The 18,758-nt window shown below is 65.7% G+C and overlaps 1 protein-coding gene across 2 annotated transcripts; it reads left to right on the forward strand.

Moving 5' to 3' along the window:
- Window positions 1-419: 419 nt before the first annotated feature.
- Window positions 420-17,821, forward strand: ADSS1 (adenylosuccinate synthase 1). Of its 2 annotated transcripts, none has more exons than XM_039255795.1 (13): window positions 420-641; window positions 8,247-8,349; window positions 10,437-10,499; window positions 11,151-11,201; window positions 11,524-11,590; window positions 12,377-12,484; window positions 12,585-12,666; window positions 13,401-13,527; window positions 14,061-14,215; window positions 15,172-15,296; window positions 16,030-16,127; window positions 17,214-17,363; window positions 17,444-17,821. In XM_039255795.1, exons 1-13 carry the CDS (start codon window positions 567-569, stop codon window positions 17,494-17,496), a joined length of 1,257 nt encoding a protein of 418 aa, XP_039111726.1. In that variant the 5' UTR covers window positions 420-566; the 3' UTR covers window positions 17,497-17,821. The 2 variants fall into 2 exon arrangements, with proteins under 2 accessions (XP_039111726.1, XP_039111725.1); XM_039255794.1 differs by lacking the exon at window positions 420-641 and adding an exon at window positions 842-1,042.
- The last annotated feature ends 937 nt before the right edge of the window (window positions 17,822-18,758 follow it).

Here is an 18,758-nt window from a genome sequence, read left to right on the forward strand (position 1 = left end):
ACGCCCAAACCCCAGTCCACTCAGGATGTCGGCGGTCCAGGGAGGCTCCCGGGCACCCAGCTGGGAGCACGGGAGCCCAGCAGACGGATGCAGATCCTCTCCGGAAACCCAGTCCCCGCGCAGGCTGGGGCAGGAAGGGGTCTGGTGTGGGGCTGGCCAGCATCCCTGGCTGTTTCTCCACTGGCCAGGGGACTCTGCCATCAGCGGTCCTGTGTCCCTGGATCTAGGGCCCTGGGACCGAAGGCGGCACAGCCCGGTGGAGCCCACCCGCCCCCATGCTGGACACACAGCCCCTGAGACCAGGCGTGGGTGTGCCGGGTGGGGACCGCCGCGCGCTCTCTCTGTGGCCACCAGAGTGCGCACTTCACTCCAGGGAGCAGGTTCAGCTCAGGGCAGGTGCGCAGCGAGCCCCCAGGATGCTGCCCCTCCAGGTGGCGTGTGAGGACATGGCGCCCCTTTTACAAGCAGCACTCCCACGCTGGAGTTCCTGAAATCCTGAGATCAGAGGCCTGGTGGGGACCCGGTGCAGTGCGGACCCGGGTCCTGCCTGGGCGGGGGGAACGCAGATGCCCCCATTCGCGTTCCCCCAGGGAGAAACCTGCACTGCGGAGCACTCTCTCTGTCTTTGGGCCCCCACCTCTGTGAGTAAGCGTCTGCGGCCCAGCTGGGCTCCCCGGTGGTGGCTGGGCGGGCGCGGGGCGGGACTGGCGGCCTGGAGGTCACCAAGAGGCGCCACCGCACCGGCCGGGCCCGCCCCCGGCCCGCCCCCTACCCCGGGCCGGCTCCTTTTAATGGTGCAGCGGCCAGGCCCTCCCGTGGCCCAGCGCAGCCGAGGAGCCAAACCAGCATGTCGGGGACCCGAGCCTCCTCCAATGACCGACCCCCCGGCACGGGCGGCATCAAGCGGGGGCGGCTGCAGCAGGAGGCGGCGGCGACTGGTTCCCGGGTGACCGTGGTGCTGGGCGCGCAGTGGGGGGACGAGGGCAAAGGCAAGGTGGTGGACCTCCTGGCCACGGACGCCGACATCATCAGCCGCTGCCAGGTGCGGGGCCCCCCCCCCAGCAAGCCCCCTCCTCCCCTCGCACCCGGGGACCCTGTCCTCCCGGCCCTGACCTGGACACGCCTCCTAGATACCTTCCCTTCCTGGACACCTGGGACCCCTGCACACTCTCTACCCCCCTCCCCTGCCCCTCCCCCAGGGACCGCCTCCCCCGCCCAGCCCCACCCCCCAAGGCGGGGGCCAGGGCAGAGCTATAAATACAAGTGCTGAGCTGGGCACACCTGATCCCCCCAGGGTGGGGTGGGGCGCCCTGGGTGTGGCGCTGGGCCCTCCGCGTGGGGGTGGGGTGGCGCCCCCGCCTGTCTGGTCTGAGACACTGCCCTCTCCTCCTGTCTGGATCTGGCACAGAGCTGGCCGGGGGGTGGCCCTGGGGCCAGGACCTGAAGGAAGACACACCAGGGGCAAGGAGGGTCCCGACCAGACTCAGGGGGAAAGGGAGGGGCCGCACACAGCCGGCCAGGGTGACCCGGTGGCTGGCAGCACCACCGGAGAGCCAGACAGGCTCTTTCCCCAAGGGCTCAGGGTGGGCACTGCCAGCTGTGGGCTCTCTGCACACTGCCCCCTGCACCAGGGGCAGAGCCAGGCTGCTGGGTGACAGCTCAGGGCCCAGACAGGCGGGCGGGCGTTAGGCCGCAGGCTGTGGCTTTGAAGCAGTTTGGAGCCGTGCCCAGAAATGCTGCCCCAAAAGGGGAGGGGACACCCCCCGAGCTCCTCGGCCTGGTCTGTAGTCTTTCCCCCGGCCCCTGCCAGCAGGGCTTAGGCTGGGGCATGGCCCCGGGGAAGGGGGAGCCCAACGCTTGTCTCTCGGCACACGTCAGCCGCTCTCTGGGCCCCCTCCGGGCAGTGGGTTCCTGGAAGGTGCTTCCTGGGGTGGGATTGTGAGAGGCTCACACCCTCTCTGCCCTGAGCTGGGCCAGCGAACCATTCCTGTCCCCTGAGAGCCTCCAGGGGACAGAGGCAGTCCCCAGGTACCCCGCTACACGAGCTAGGTGCCCTTGTCCCCTGCTTCTGGACACACGGCGCCTCGGCCCTGCATGTAACCTGCCGGCCCCAGGGAGCCTCTCCCGTGTGTCTGGGGCCCGTCTCCCTCCTGAAAAGACTGGGGGGGGGGGGCTTTGTGTGCTCCCCTGGTTCTGGAAATGGTTCTGGAGCGGGACCTCCCTGCTCTGCCACCTCGGTCAGCAGGCCAGGCCCCCCCCTCCGGTCTGTCACTGGCCAGAGTCCTGGACAGGACCAGCCAAGGGCAGAGCAGGCTGGAAGCCCGTCAGCTGCCCTGAGGGCCCACTGGGCACCGGCCCCCATCTGACTTCTCAGACGGGATCAGACGTGTCTCCGCCTGTAGGAGCCCCAGCCGTCCATGTGGGGAGGAGCCCGCAGCGCCCCCTCCCCTCCAACCTCCCCACAAGCGGGGGAAGCAGGGAAAGTGAGGCCCAGAAAAGTTGAGGAGTGAGAGTAAGCGGCATGTGTGGGCCCTCACGTGTGCCACACAGCCGTGGAGACAGCCCTGGTGTCCGGCTGCACGGCGAGGGGCCAGCCTTTGCCCTGGGGAAGGCGGCCTCCTCCTCAGGGTGTGAATACATGAAGCCCAAAGTCACGGCCATCAGGTGACAGAGCCACACGGAGCCGGGAGCGGGGTGGCACGTGGGAGCGAGGGGCCCAGGGAAGCGGGCCCGTGTAGTGTGCAGGGCGGGCCAGGCCGGGAGTCCATCTGGGCGGCTGCCTGGAAGGGCTGAGGCCGGCCAGCCCCAGTGACCAGAAGGGTCACCTGGCCCGTCACTTGGGCCCGGGGCCGTCCTGAGTGGCAGCCGCGTCCCCCACGCGCTGGCTGGCTGCACGCTGCCGCTGCTCTGCTGCCCCTCCACACCAGCAGGCTGGTCTCCTCCCGCCTCCCAGTCTGTACACCCGGGAAGCCCTCCGTGGCCCTCGCGGTCTGGGGCCACCTGCACCCCGTGGGAGGTGCCTGTGGTCAGCCATCCGTCGTGGGAGGCCTGTGGTCAGCGCCCCAGGACTCCCACACGACCTCCCTTACTGTCCAGGGTCTCAGGCTTGGCCTCCTCCCGCCCTTTGGGGGCTGGTCCCTTCTCACTGAACAGATACTTCGTGCCCCCGCTCCGTGCCCTCCGGGCCTTCATGCCCCCCCCCAGCCCCCACCCCGCAGTCCCTCATCCGTGCCCAGCGTTCTGGGTCTCGGGGGGGCTGCTTTGGGTCCCCCGGGGCCTCCCTTTGCTCTTGGCAGGGCAGGCTCCCTCTGGGCCACGTCGCAGCAGCCCCTGGGGGCCCCTGGGGGCCTGCTGTGGCGCTGGCATCCCTGTCTCTGCTCCCTGCACGGACACTCGGCCCCCCCACGAACCCCCACACCTCCTGCGGCCTCTCTCTGTCAGTGTCCTTCCTGCTGCTTGATCCCACCCGCAGCCTGGACGCCGCCCCAGGCCCGCGGAGCCAGCCGCTCAGCTCAACCCTCCCTCCACTTCCACAGTTACTTTGGTCAGAAGGCTCCGGGTCCCCCTCCCAGGACCGCCAAGGTCAAGATTTACAATCCCTCGTTCCGGCTGCAGTGTTAACCGGGCTCCCTGTGCGGCCGCGCTCAGTACGAGGGTGCTGTGCTGGCTCTCCCCTGGTTTCCGCTCTAGTGCAGCCAGTCCCCCCGGGAAGGGCCAGTGGCCTTGAGCGGGTGGCGGAGAGGCCTGGTGCGCACACGGTGGCCGCTGCGGTTGAGGGGCCACGCCCTGCGGCTTGCTGCTGCTGCTCTGGGACCCGTCTCCCCGGATGGATGTCAGGACACACCTCACCTGGAACCCCAGGCTGGTCAGGGCCCTCACGGGGACAGGGGCCTGGAGTGCCCGGTGTGACTTCCAGAAGCAGGTCCCCTGCACGTCTGCACCCTCTGACGCGGCACTGGCCACCCAGCGGCGGCTCTGGAGGGAGGGCCTGCCAGGTCACACAGCCCTTGGTGGCCCCGGCAGGTGAGGCCTGGAGCCCAGGACCTTCCTCCCAGCCCCCGCCCGGTGCCTCACTGAGCAGAGGGCTACTTTTTGTTTGGGTTGAGTGAGTGAACCCGCGAAGGAGCTGGCCGGCAGACAGAGACCTGGTGAAGCAATGCCCAGGTGGCCCTCCCCAGGCCTCTCCACCCTCTGGCCCCCTGCTGTGTGTCGTGATAAAACCTCCACTCTGCAGTCCCGGACCCAGACCAGACCCAACCAGACCCCAAGCACACCGGGGCTGGCCCACGGCCTCTCTGTCCCCTAGGTTTGGGGGCCTGGTGGTGGGGACTCCACAGCCTCAGAGAAGCTGCCCCGCCCCCCCGCCCATGCTCACCTCCCTGCTTCTGGTGCCCACTTGTCCGGGACGTGGGCCAGGGCTGGGGAGGGACGCGGGCGGAGGAGCTGGCACCAGCTGTCCAGAGTGAGGACAGGCAGGCTCTGGCTGCAGCGGCGGGGGCGGGGCTGTCTGCAAAACAGTCAGGGACGTCGGGGAGAAGGGGAGTCTGGGGCTCAGGGCCCCTCAACACTGACGATGGCAGGGCTGGGGAGGGCAGGGGACTGCATGGCAGGACAGACGGCCAGGCTGGTGCCTCCCTGGGAGCCGGAGCCGAGAGGGCACTGTGGCCAAACCAGCCGTCCAGAGCAGCGTGGGGACCCGGGTAGCTGGGGATTCAGAGACAACGGGAGGGGTGGTGGCCGAGCAGGTTGTAGGGGTCGGGCCCTGGCAGATCAGAGGTCAGCAGAAGGCCTTCCAAACAGCAGGGCGCCTGCCAGGGCCGAGGGCTGGAGAACGGGGCGGGGGGGGGGGCAGGGATGAGGAGGGATGCTGGACATCGGGTGCACATGCCGTTGACAAGCCTCCCTCCCCAGGGCAGCCACACAGAGCCCTGTGGGTGTGGACCGTGGAGGCCAGGAGGGGTGTGGAGAGGCACCCGGCAGCTGGGCCAGGCAGGGGTGGTGCGGATGGAGGAGCAGCCACAGCCCTGCGGGTGGGGGGACGCCCCAGGGACACCCTTTCCCCTGCCCCCCATGCAGGCTCCCAGCCCTCCCCTGGCTGCCTCCGAGGAGGTGATGTCCCTGAACAGCGGATGATCCCCTGAGCCAGCCAAGCCCCTGTCAGCGTTCCCAAGGCCTGCGGGCACCGGACCAGACTTGGGGGCCCGGGAGCTGCAGGAGTGGGTCCCTCAGGCCCGGAAACGGCCCCCAGGAGCTGCACTGCAGGCGCTTCAGGGGGGCCGCCGGGGCCTCCTGGAGGGAGGGGCTCTCTGTCCCCTGGGTTTTGGGGCCTGGTGGGGATTCGGAGCGGGCTCTCAAGGCTGCATCAGCATGGAGATGGCAAGGAGGGCAGAAGAGGGCACACGGGGCAGGGCGGGCTCTAGAACAGCTGCCCTGCGGCCGGCACACACTCAGCCCGAGCAGCCCATGGAGAGGCTCCCCGCGGGGCCTGGGCCCCGTCCTGCTGAGCTTCGGCAAGGGGGTCAGACCTGGTCAGATTCCCCAGTGGGCCAGCCTTGCCTTGGTTCTGCTCCCGTGTCCAGGGGGGAGAGAGCCCCCCTTTCTTAGATCTCCTCCTCCAGGAAGGCCACCGGCAGGGGCGTCTGTGAGTGACCCAACAGGCCGGGCGGGGGCGGTGGGAGTGGAGCTGGGCCTGACCCGAGCCCCCACCGCAGATCCCCCTAAGGCCACCCCATGCCCTGCACCTGTGCCCCACTCCCACCTGGCTTGCCAGCCCCCAGGGGCACCAGGGTAGGGGGAGGCCAGCTTCAGGCAGTGAAACTGAGGTCTAGGAATGCCCCCACCCTGCCGACCCCGGCCGCCCTGAGTTCAGGGTGGTCTGTGCTCACTCTCCCAGGGCACAGAGCCTCGGGAGCCTGGCCCTGGGACAGGGAGGCTGAGAGGAGCCGCCCAGGAGGCAGTCCCCGCAAACGAGCCCACAGGTCCTCACCCGTGTCTCCCCGGGGCCCTGGACAGGCTCCTCCCTCCAAGGGTTTTCCAAAGCAGGTACGAGCTGTCCCGGGGCCTACAGACTACAGACAGCACCCGGGCCACCATCTAAGGAGGGTGCGTGGGGCGTTCCTGCCCCGACCTCAGCCCTGGCCAGCGTGTGACCTGGGGGAGCACGGCCGGGGTCTCTGGGACAGTCCCCTGGAGCTCTCAGGGGTGCTCCCTGCAGGTCAGCCAGCCCCGGGCTCGGCCTCCTGGGCTGCTCACGCCCCCGGGAGAGGACTGTGGTCTGACGTGCGGGCCTGCAGCTGGCAGCGTCACCTGACGCCCCCTGGCCCATGACGGCCTGTGCCTGTTCCTAGGTGCCCGTGTTTACCCCAAACAAAGGTGGGGGTGTGCTGGACGGCACTTCTTGTCTGTGAATGTGCGTGTGTCCTGGGGCCAGCTGACCCTGGCTCTCGGCACAGGGAGGGCGGGGAGGGAGGCGGGTGCCTGGACCCAGCCGGTGGGGGGTGCAGGAAGTGGTCATGGGGGAGCAGGTGTCTGCAGAGAGGCAGCTGAGTCCGGTCCAGCCTGGATCCGGCTGCAGTCCCGTTGCTTGGGATCTCAGGGGCCCCACCTGCGGACGGAGACCACGCCCCCCAGCCACCCTTTCCATGGCGGCAGTTGTGACTGGGCACGAACTCGCGTGTGGATGTGTGCAGGGGCCGGTGTGAGGGGTCAGGACACAGGAGCTGAGGCCGGGGCGGAGCAAGGACGGGGTGTGCCTCTGAGGCCGAGCCCCTGCCCACGCTACCCTCCCCCCCACCCCCAGCCCGCCAGCATCTGCCAGCTTCGTCTCCTTCCCTCCTGAGGCCCCTCTGGGTCCCTCCCATCTCCTGTCTGTGGCAGCCCCCCAGGTCACCTCCCAGCACCGTTTCTGTCCTGAGCCCCCTGCGGTCTGGTGCTGCCCTCCTGCCCTCGCTTGTGGGACACCCCCTGGGCTCCCAGGCCCCCACCGCCCCGTCACTCTTCCCGTCTGCTCCCCACAGGGCAGCCCATTCCTTTCCACCATCTGCTGGGAGCCTGCAGCTGGTTCCCACAGCCGACTGCCTGACCCAGGGCGGCTCGGCCCCGGCTGGCCACAAGGCCCCTGGGGACACCACCTGGTCCTGGGTCGTGCGGACCCCAGGGGTCTGCTAGAGAGGGTCCTCCACGCCGTGTCCAGGCAGCACTAAATAAGCGGGGTGCCGGGGTGTCTGGGGCCCCGCAAGGAACTGCATTCTCGCGGGGCCCAGTGGGACAGGGGGTACAGCTCACAGAGGTGAGGGGGGCGGAGGGCTGTGTGGGAGTCCGGGAGACGCACTAGCGTACCGATGCATCATGTGAAGTGTGGGAGGGAAGGCCTCGGGCCTGGGGGGTCTCTGGTGCCTGCCCCTTGCTGTCCCCAGGCGCCCTGCCGCACCCCCCATTTTGGGGAGGGGCTGGGAAGAGCAGTGCTCCTGTCAGGGGGCGGGGGGAGGAGGCGGCCGGCATCCAGACCTGCCTGGGGTGGGCAAGATCGAGCCCCCCGCCCGCGTTGCGAGGCTGGAGCACGGTGGCGGGGAGAGGCCCCGCGGGTTAGCCTGTGCTTCTGCGGAGATGAGGCAGATGAGGGCTGGATGGTGGGGCCCCGCCTGGGGCACCAGCCAGCAGGCTTACCCGCCCCAGGGGCAGCCCAAGTGCCCACAGTGCCCTCTGCTGGTGGGGACAGGAGGCTGGACATCCCTCCTGGAGCTGGGGCTCCCCGGGGCTCCCCACCCACCCCAGCCAGCCCCTGCGGAGCTCAGGCTGTGGGGGCCTGGGGTTCTGCTTCCCGGAAGGGTCGGCCCCTCATTCCTGCATCACAGGAGGGACCTCTCGGAGGGGCTCATAGTTGGAGTGGGGTTATAAGCAGCTCTGGGGGCCTCTGCCAAGCTGGCCTCCCAGGGGCATGGCCACAAGGGGGTTCTGGGGGGCTGGGGGGCCGGCTGGACCAGCCCCTCTCCAACCCAGCCCCTGGCCAGGCCCCTGCACCTCCTCCGTGGAGTGGGTCACCAACCCAGCACACTCCAGACCCAGATCAGAGCCACCCACCACACCAGATGCCCCAAGTCCAAGCGTGGACAGCGTCCTGCGGCCCCTGGGGGAGGCGGCCCCCGAGCACCCATGCCTGCAGCTGGGCTGGAGTGAGGCTGCCAGGCTCCCCCAGGTAGGCCCCAGCCCTGAGGCTCCCGCACACTCAGCCGGGTCTCTGTCCCCAGGGCGGCAACAACGCTGGCCACACGGTGGTGGTGGACGGCAGGGAGTACGACTTCCACCTGCTGCCCAGCGGCATCATCAACACCAAGGCCCTGTCCTTCATCGGTGAGTGTCCCCCCGCCCGGCGAGTCCCGAGTGTGCCGGCGAGACGGGCCCGGGTGCCATGTGGGGCTGGGCCGGACAGGGGGGCGCGGGAGGCCCGTCCAAGATGCACGTATGGCACGTTTGCACCTGTGGAGGTGAACATGAGTGTTTGCACACCTGTGTGTGTGTGAGCAAGTGTGCTATGTGGATGGGGACGTGCATGTGTGCAGGCAAGTGTGTGCGCGCGTGTGAACAATGGCCAGACTCCTGCTGCCTGCATGGAGGCCCAGCCTTCTCGCCGCTGACGCCCCAAAGCACGGCCCACCCTCGGGGCCGGGACCTTCCCTGCCCTTCCAGGACTGTGGAGTCTCCTGCTCTCTGTTTCTCTTTGTCTCTGTCTGTTTGTCTCTCTTTCTCGGCCCTCCCTCCCTCCCGGCCACTGGTGGACCGCCCGTGCTGCCCTCAGCTCTTAGCCTGAGCCCCCTGCCCCGGCCGAGGCCCTGGGACACCCTCCCACAGCGTCAGGGACTTTTTCTCCGGCTCCTTCCAGGACGTAGCAGGCCCACGCTGGGGACGTACCTGCCCCTGCCTCTCCCCTGCCCGGCTGGGAAGCGTAGTCTGCAGCTGCGGCGTTAGCCCAGGGAGGGCACGGTGGCGGGCAGAGGAAGGGAGGTGCCGGCTGAGGGCTGTGTGTGCTCAGGCGGGGCTGGGCAGAGGAGAGTATGCGGGAGTGCAGGGGGGGTCCCCTGCAGGGGGCGAGGACAGCGAGGGGACCTCCCGCAGGTGAGGCCCTGCTGCAGCCAGGCCCTGGGCCCCACTTGGCAGGAAACAAGGCCCAGGAGGCACCAGTTCAGCGGAGGGGCTGTGCCCGCAGGAGCCGGGCCGGGGCCAGCGGCGTGCTGGGCCAGGGGCAGAACGTGCCAGAGCTCACACAGTGCCCGTCAGCTTGCGACACTGCCTGGGCCCCTGCCACGTGGTCATCTCGGGACGCCGTGGCATTTAGGTGACCTTTTGTACTGGGCACAGACTGCGTAGCCTCGGAGCCACTCCCACCTGGACCCGTGTCCCGTCTGCCTTGGCCGAGCCTGTGCCGCCGGAAGCCCTGGGGGACCGGGGCCGGAAGGCGCTCCTCCTGGGAAGGCAGCAGGTGGCCCGGCCCCACTGCCTTTGGCCCAAGAGAAAAGGGCTTACATTTCGAGTTAGTCTGGACCCCACACCAAGGTGCTGTGTGACCTGGGGCGAGCCACCTTCCCACTCTGGGCCTCCGTCCCTGCCCGTCACAGCACGGCTCCCCGAGGCCCCGTTTGGCCCCCGCTCGGTTGGGACTGTGTTGCTCACGCTTTCCCGCTTCCCCGCCGCTCAAACCAGCTGTAAGCGGCTTTACCGACGTGTAATTTACGTGCCGTGAAATTCCCGACAATCGTGTAGCCGCCACCACACCTCAGCTTTAGGACGTTGTCATCACTGGGAGAGGCGTCCTGAGGCCACTCGCTGGAGCCCTGCCACCCCCCGCGGCAGCCGCAGCGACCACCCGCGGTCGGCTCTGTACACACTCCATGCTGGCTTTTGTCCTGTTTGGGCCGTGTCGTCTCTACTGTAATAAATGTGTACGACACAAACGTCCCGTCTTGGCCACCTTTCGGCACGGGGCTCAGCGGCATTAAACAGTCCATGCTGTGGCGCACCCACCAGTTCTGTCCGCAGAACCTTCCACCGTCTCCCCCACCGACGGCTGTGTCCCCACTAAACACTCACCGCCAGCCCCTGGTACCTGCGCATACTTTCTGTCTCTACAAATGTGAGTCCTCTGGGCACCTCGTGTGAGTGGGCCGCACTGTGTCCTTCGGCGACCCGGCAGTTGCACGCGACGGCACGTCCCCGCGGCCCGTGGCTGCAGCAGGTCCCAATGTCCTCGCGTTGTGCGGCTGCGCGCGATCCCAGCGTGCGGCGGGAGCCCAGCCCGCTTCCCGCTCAGCCCGGGCGGACACCTGCCTCGCGTCCGGGGCCCAGCGAACACGGCTGCGGGGAGCGTGAGCGCGCGCGCGTGACGTTCTCACCGAACCCACCAGGGTCCGCCATTCCATCCAGTTCCCTGTCGTGTGTTGCAGGCAACGGGGTGGTGGTTCACTTACCTGGCTTGTTTGAAGAAGCAGAAAAGAATGAGAAGAAAGGTGGGTCCCCGGCTCTGGGGCGGGGTCTCCCTGACTGGCCGGGCCCTGCAGGAAACCCGACTTCGCTCAGGACGCAAAGAGCAAGGCAGCCTAAGTCCCCAAACTGGCTGTGGGCCTCAGTGTTTGTAAGGTGCTTTCACGACACAGGGGACAGGTGGCCCTGGAGGCTCACCTCCAGGAAGTCACGCAGGGGCCCTGGGACCTGGTTTTCGATGCAGCCCCCCAGCCAAGACTCGGAGACCAATGGGCCCATCACACCTGCAGGAAGGTTGTGGTTTCTGGGAGCAGGAGGCAGGCAGGGGCTAGAGCGAGGCCACCAGCCCGGCGTCTGGGCAACAGCGCCCTGTGATGGCTGTCCAGAGGCCACAGCCCTGACACCCTGATGGCGTCCAAGGAGGAAGCGTGTCTCTGCCTCAGAGCTCAAGTTCAGGGCAGGAGCCGGAAGGGTCCGCGGGAACCTGACCCTGGGACATGAGCAGCAGGAAGTGCCAGGACAGAGGCCCTGCAGGGAGATGCGGGGGGCGTCTTGCGGGGGGCGGGGGGGAGAGCCCGTGAGGGGAGGGCACACCTCGGGGGGCCTCTGTGGACCCCTGCCCTGGGTGGGAGCTGGGCCAGCTGCGGTGAAGGCTGACGGCCTGCCCGTGGCCGCAGGGCTGAAGGACTGGGAGAAGAGGCTCATCATCTCTGACCGCGCCCACCTGGGTAAGCACCACCCACCTGCCATGTGAGCCACGCCCCCACTGCAGAGGCCTCTGCCCCGGGAGGATGGGCACGCATAGCTCCAAGGGGCCTTCTCGAAGAACCTCAAAGTGGGCGGTGGGTGAGGTTCACTGTTCCCCGTTGGCAAATGGGGAAACAGGCCCGAGGGACTCACGGTCAGGCGTGAGCCTGTGCTGGGTGGAGGCCAGATCCCAGTATGTCCCTTTTCAAACTGGACCACCTGTCCCGGGCGGTCAGGCGTGTGCAGGGGAGGCCCTTAACCCTGTGTGTGTCCCCATCTCGGGACCCTGGCCTGGCCGGGCAGTGTTTGACTTTCACCAGGCGGTCGACGGGCTACAGGAAGTGCAACGACAAGCCCAGGAGGGGAAGAAGTGAGTATCTCCGGGAGCTTTCGAGTCTGGGGGCTCTGGGGTGTGTGGAGAGGGGACCGGGGTCCTCTGGAAGCCACGAGGACTGCTGGTGCCCAGCCAGCCCCACCGCGCAAGCGCACGTGTGCGCACACACACACACACACACACACGGGCCACAGCTTCACCAGAGCACCCAAACCCTTGCCCCCTCCCCCGCCCCCAGCACCAACGGCCATTCCTCTGTCCTCCAAAGATACTCATGAGAGTGTGCCAGGGACTGGCTCTCAAAGCCAGGACACTGTGTAGCGATGGCCGTCCTTGCTTGCCAAGTGGCATGCTCACTTGCCACACATGTGCACACAAGTGTGCACACACACGCACTCACACACAGCTACAGCAGGTGGCAGTGCTGAGCACGCCATCAGCTGAGCCCAGGGCCAGGGTGGTGGCTGGCGGTGGCATCCGCCGGTAGGCACGGAGGGCAGCATCCGCGGTGCCGGGCGAGAGGGAAGCTGGGGCCAAACGCAGACAGGATGCCTTGGAGCCACAGCCTGGGACGAGGGGAGGGTTAGGCCTGGCCGGGGACCACCTTGCAGGGCCCCAGCCCGCAGACCCCTGAGAGCCGGCCGGTGGGTTCTCACAGCCACTCCAGACTCTGGGTGCTACTGCTGGGAAGGGCGCCTCCCGGCTCAGCCCTTTTTTGTAGGCATGCAAACCGGGGGTCTACACAGTGCAAACGTGCAAAACGGGGGGCCCCCAGCGGGCTGCCAGGCGGCTCCCTGTGCTCATGGCCGCTCCATCTTCCAGTATTGGCACCACGAGGAAGGGGATCGGACCCGCCTACTCTTCCAAAGCTGCCCGCACGGGCCTCCGCATCTGTGACCTCCTGTCGGACTTTGATGAATTTTCCACCAGGTACCTGAGCTGTCCGCAGCCCAAGGGGGGACCGTGGCTAGTGAGGAGGGCGTGGAAGCCCAGGTGAGGAGTGGGGTCGCAGTCACTGTCACCCCTGCAGATTCAAGAACCTGGCCCACCAGCACCAGTCCATGTTCCCTACCCTGGAAGTGGACGTCGAAGGTCAACTCAAAAGGCTCAAGGTAGAGCAGGGGCACCTGCGGGCCGGGCAGCCCACTCTGATGTGTGACACCTTGTCTGACGTCCACTGAACGCTCACAGAGCACACTGTCACGGGGCATCAGTACGGGCCGGCTGGCCTTCTTGGGGACAGCCAGGTCAGGAGGGTCCCCTCAGGAGGCCAGCGGCCCAAGGGGGAAATTTCCCAGGACATACTGGAGAAAGAGGCTGTCCCTGTCCCATTTGGGGCAGGAGAGATAGGGGGCCTCGCGGACTAATAGAGGGGCAGCATGGGGTCAGGGATAGGATGGGGAGATAGGAAGAGCACAGAGCTCTTCTAGAAGTGTCCAAGGCTGGGATCTTGGCTTCTCCTGGCCCATGTTGGGGGCTGTGAATGAGGATGGGGACAAACCGATGAGGACAACAGTCACATTGGATCAGGGGCCACCAGAGTGACCTCAACATGATCCCTTCTTTAACGGCCTGTCTCCAAATACTCACTTTCTGAGGTGCTGGGGGCCAGGACTTGGACAGATGAGTTGGTGGGACAGTTCAGCCCAGGGCAGCGGGAAGAGGCTCGTGTGAGTCACTGACAAGAGTCAAGTGGGGCCATGGCTGTCCCAGGTCTGGGGACAGGTGTGCAGGTCAGGCCCCTGGCGGGGAAGGAATGTCCTGGAAGGATCAGGCCATCAGGCGGGGCTGGAGCTGGGTGGGCGCGGCCTGGCCCCCTGCAGCCTCCCTCCGCCTCCCCCCACAGGGCTTTGCTGAGCGGATCCGGCCCATGGTCCGCGACGGTGTCTACTTTATGTATGAAGCACTCCACGGCGCCCCAAAAAAAATCCTCGTGGAAGGTGCCAACGCCGCCCTCCTTGACATTGACTTCGGTAGGTCCCCAGCCCAGCTGCGCCCAGTGGGCCCCGCTTGTGTGCCTGCTGGGGGCCAGGCTGGCTGCTGACGGGGCTGCCTGTGAGGAGGGGCATGCGGCTACCCCCAGTCTTCCCGCTGCAGCTGGGAGGGGGAGAGGGGGCTGACCTAGAAGGAAAGCAGAGTGGTTGGAGCTGAGCCCAGGGTGCCCCGCAGGCTGGGTGGAGCGGTGCTTTGGACTGTGTGGGCCCTCCGTGCATCCTGTCCCCACCCGTGGCCACGGGGTACAGCAGGGGAGGCCCCCACCATCCCAGCTGGGAGCCGCCTTCTTCCTCTGTCCACCCCCAGACCCTTACCTGAGCCACAGCGGCCCGACGCACGGTGACCTTGAGGGTCACTCCCCCAGGCTGGTCCCTGAGACCACTGGCCCTGGAGACCCCACCAAGGGGACTTACAGGAGGCCGAACCATGACCGTCCTCCGCCAGGAGGGAGCCCCGGGCCGGGGTGGTCTGCAGGGGCGGTGGGCAGTGCCTGACCGCTTCTGTCCTGCAGGAACCTACCCATTCGTGACATCATCCAACTGCACCGTGGGCGGCGTGTGCACGGGCCTGGGCATCCCCCCGCAGAACATCGGCGAGGTCTACGGCGTGGTGAAGGCCTACACCACACGCGTGGGCATCGGCGCCTTCCCCACTGAGCAGATCAACGTGAGTCCCGGCCCCGGTGGGGCCGCAGCAGGGGACACAGAGGGTGCCGGGGGCGCCGTGGCGGGGTGGGCAGGGACGCGCGGGGCAAGGGCAGAGGCAGGCACATGGGCACGGAAGGTTGCACGCCACGACGGCTTTGCACCGCCTGGAAGCTGACCCCGCGTCCCCAGGACGCACTGCCAGCACACGGGGTGCCTCACAGCCCCCTCAGCGCCCCCTGTGGTGCAGCTCAGGGACCTTCAGGAGAACACTCGCCTTTCCTCAGCGTGGCCCACGCTGCGCAGCAGGGGCGCAGGCTCTTGTCCTGAGCAGCTGAGTGTGAGGACTGGCGTGGGGAGGGACGGGTGCCACATACAGAGTAGCGGGGGGCTCTCGGGGGGCAGGGGGGCAGGGACAGGGATGGGGATCTCACCCAGGAATAAACACACTCCTTGCCCCTGACGCGAAGCTACAGGGCCAGCTCCCCTTCTGTCCTCACCGCCTGCATGTGGGCCCTGGGGGGAGGGGAGGCAAAAGGCTGCCTCGGCCACCAACTCCACATGCTCAGGAGGAGGCACCAAGGACACGGTGTCACTGGTCAGCAGGGCCCTCGATCAGTGGGAGCCTTAGCTGAGGACACACCTTCCAGGGACGGGGAGCGGGACAGGCGTGAGGAAGGATTTGTCAGGGGGTGTGATTTCAGACATTCCCGAGGGGAGGAGGGAGAGGAGGAGGAAGGGGAAGAGGGGAGGAGGGGGAGGAGGGAGGGGAGGAGGGGGAGGAGGGAGGGGAGGAGGGGAGGGAGGCGGAAGAGAGGTGGGAGGCTGGAGGAGGAAGAGGAGGGAGGAGGAGGGAGAAGTAATTAGAGGAGGGGGGGCGGGGAGGGAGGCGGCGGCAGCAGAGAGAACTGTGGAGCACAGAGGCAGCCAGGCGCGGGCTCCCTTTCATGGCTCCGTGGACCCTGTCCTCCTGTCCAGGAAATCGGGGACCTGCTGCAGAGCCGTGGCCACGAGTGGGGGGTGACCACAGGCAGGAAAAGGCGCTGTGGCTGGTTGGACCTGATGATCCTGAGATACGCACACATGGTTAACGGCTTTACCGCGTAAGCAGCCCTTGCCGCGTGTTTGTTATGTGGGGTGCAGGCTGCAGGGTCTCCCCCTCTGCACAGCGGGACCACAGCGAGGGGTGACGAGGAGCCCCCCCCAACATCAGAGCCAGCTGAGCGCGCACGCAGAAGGTTGCGCTGGCGCACAGGGGTGCACGCGGCCCTCCTCACGGGCACAGTGGGGGCCGGCCTGGGCCTGGCTGGACGTGGGTCTGCATCTCCGTTAGGTCTGTAGGGTTGGGGCTGGGCGGTGGGAGGGAGCACCGTCCCCACACTGCAACCCAGGGCCAAAGAGGCTGAGCTCTGAGCGCCGAGGGGCGGAGCCACAGCAGCAAGGAGGGAGGGCAGCTGCCGCTAAGGCCACCGGGGACTCAGAAACCCAGGGACACCACCTGCAAGGGCTCTGGGGGGCTGGTCCGTGAGGGAGGGAGGAGGGAAAGGGAATGTGGAGGAAACAGGATGGCGCCCTGGGCCCAGGGCCTGTGCCGGGAAGAGCTGGCACAGGGGCGGGGGATGCTGCCAGCCCCTGGGGTCCCCCAGGGCACTGGCTGGAGAGAAGCCCCTAGGCAGAACCACGACGGAGGGCAAATAGGGCAAGGGCCGCCAGGACAGGGTCCCGTGGGGGCCCTCAAGGTGAGGAGACCATGGACGGACAGATGTCCTGCTCCCTAGCCTGTCTGCCACCGCGTTCCCCTGGTCCTCTCCAGCATCTCTGTTGGCTTTTGGACAGGCTGGCCCTAACAAAGCTGGACATCCTGGACGCCCTGGACGAGGTCAAGGTCGGCGTCTCGTACAAGCTGAACGGGAAGAGGATCCCCTATTTCCCAGGTACAGGAGTGGGGAATGATCTGCCGATGCGGGAAGAGGCTGGCGAAGGGGAGGGTGTGCGTGTTCGATGTGCAGGGTGAGAGCCTGTCTCGGGAGCCGGGCCGGTCCAAGGCTGGCGGCTGCCAACGCAGGTCCTCGCCCCAGGGAGGCCTGGCCCCCGGCAGAGGGTTGACAGGCGGGAGCCAACCCCACTGGCCCCCACACCGGGGACACTGAGGCACTGGCTGTCGACGACCAGCCCCCGGGCGCGCTGGAGTCTCCCCGAGTGGGCTGGCCTGGCCGGCTCTGTGCAGGCACAGAGTTGACTATTTTACCCAAGAAAATACAGTTTCCAGTCAGACCATTTAAGAGCCAACAGGTTTCTGCTTCTGTCCATCCATTCTTTTAAAAATCTTTTAAAAAGTACAAAGGCTAATGTTTTCTTGGATCTCAATTACTTAGGCTCCTGGACTCCTGGACAGCAGCTTCCTCCCTTCAGCTGAGGGTGGGGGGTGCGGCCCTCACTCTCCTCTGCACACACGCAGAGCTGCCACCCACCAGTGCCGCGTGGCTGCGGGGCCTGCATGTGTCCCCTGGCCCTACTGACCCCTGACCTTTGAGAGGGCACGGCAGGAGTATGGTGTGAGCTCAGGGATCCAGGGTCCAGGGGAGCATGTGAATGGCGACTCTTGAAGCAGATGTCTGTTCCAGCACTTTCCATCAGTAAGGGGTGGTTGGCACCTACTGTGAGCCACACGCCAGGAGCCACAGAGCTAGAGCAGGGTCCTCGCCCTGGGAACAGGACACAGAGTTCTTTCAGGAACCTTCATGCTTCAGGAGCCTTAGAATTTCCGATGGGGTCTGTGAAGTTCCTCAGCTGACGTTCCAGCAGATCACTTAGCAAACCCATGTCCAGGGTGGACACGTCCCCCCTGGTCTGGAAGGGGTACAGCCAGTGTCCCCCAAAACCACTCCGCAACCCTGAGAAAACCAAACAGCATCACCTGCCTTCCTCGCTGCTGAGCCCCACAGCAAGCAGGCCCCTGAAAGGGGATTTTGAGACGCCAGCATCTTTGGGACATCGGTCCCCACCCTTTGTTTCCCCAGCGAACCAGGAGATACTGCAGAAGGTCGAGGTCGAATATGAAACGCTGCCTGGGTGGAAGGCGGACACCACAGGCGCCAGGAAGTGGGAAGACCTCCCCCCGCAGGCCCAGAACTACATCCGGTTTGTGGAGAATCACGTTGGAGTGGCAGGTGGGTGCCTGAGCCCCGCCCCCGCCCCATCCTCTCCCCACCCCAAAACCCTGGGGCTGAGAGACCCTTTTCCCTTTCAGTGAAATGGGTTGGTGTCGGCAAATCAAGAGATTCAATGATCCAGCTGTTTTAGACAGAGGCAGAGCTGACCCGAGCAGGCCGCAGCGGTCCCTTCCGGCATCATCAGCTCCAAGATCAACGCCGTAAACAAAGAGATAGGGAAACTATTTTCTGTACTTTTATATTTCTCTTTAAGCCTTCAGCTCAACCACTGATTTCTACAGTGATTCAAACATCTGACAGCCTGGGCTGTGGACATTTTTTTTTTTTTTAAATCCTAAATCCTGCTATTTAAAATGAGCCAAAGTACTCAAAACAGAGAACTTTTATGGCATGTTAACTGTCACATGGTTGTACGGCCAGGAGGAGCTCAGTAATAAACAAGTCTCGTAGCCACGCAGCGGTAGTGGTCAGTACGTGTCTTATTCTGACTGTCCTTTCGTTTTAACTTTCAAACGCTAAAAGGTGCTGCTAACGCTTGGCTGTGACGACATTCTGGGGGACGCTTGTCTCTGGTGTCACAAGCCAAGCCGTTTGCTTGCTTAGATGGTCAACCAGAAGGAGCCCACGGAGGAGAGGTGGCAGGCAGTGTTTCCCTAACAGGGGCGGTCAAAGGGGCATTCCCTTGAGCCGGGAGCCCTCCCCGCTCAGGCCAAGGGACACCAGCAGCCCCTCTTCATGTCACTTGCAACCACCTGCCATCATCCTTCTGAATGTCACTGGATTGAGTCACTTTTTAAGTTTATTTATTTTAAGAGAGAGAGAGAGAGAGCCAGTGACCAGGGGAGGGAGAGAGAGAGAATCCCAAGCAGGTTCTATGCTGTCAGTGGAGAGCCCGAAATAGGGCTTGATCCCATGAACCATGAGATCATGACCTGAGCCAAAATCAAGAGTCAGATGCTTGGGGCGCCTGAGTGGCTTAGTCGGTTAAGCGTCCGACTTTCGCTTGGGTCATGATCTCACGGTTTGTGGGTTCGAGCCCTGCGTCGGGCTCTGTGCTGACTGCCGGCTCAGAGCCTGGAGCCTGTTTCAGAGTCTGTGACTCCCTCTCTCTCTGACCCTCCCCTACTCATGCTGTCTCTCTCCTAGAAATNCTGTTTCAGAGTCTGTGACTCCCTCTCTCTCTGACCCTCCCCTACTCATGCTGTCTCTCTCCTAGAAATAAATAAAACATTAAAAAAAAAAAAAGTCAGATGCTTAACTGAGCCCCCCAGGTGCCCCAGGAAGTCACTTCCTCATGGGCCAAAGCTGAAACCAGCTTACTGTGTTCTCAGTTGGAGGCTGAGTAGCCTCCTTACACAACTCTTGAGAGTTTGGGTAAATTCAGAAAAATAA

The sequence above is a fragment of the Hyaena hyaena genome, unplaced genomic scaffold (assembly GCF_003009895.1).
Source record: "Hyaena hyaena isolate Hyena2069 unplaced genomic scaffold, ASM300989v1 scaffold_546, whole genome shotgun sequence".
NCBI classification, from domain to species: Eukaryota; Metazoa; Chordata; class Mammalia; order Carnivora; family Hyaenidae; genus Hyaena; species Hyaena hyaena.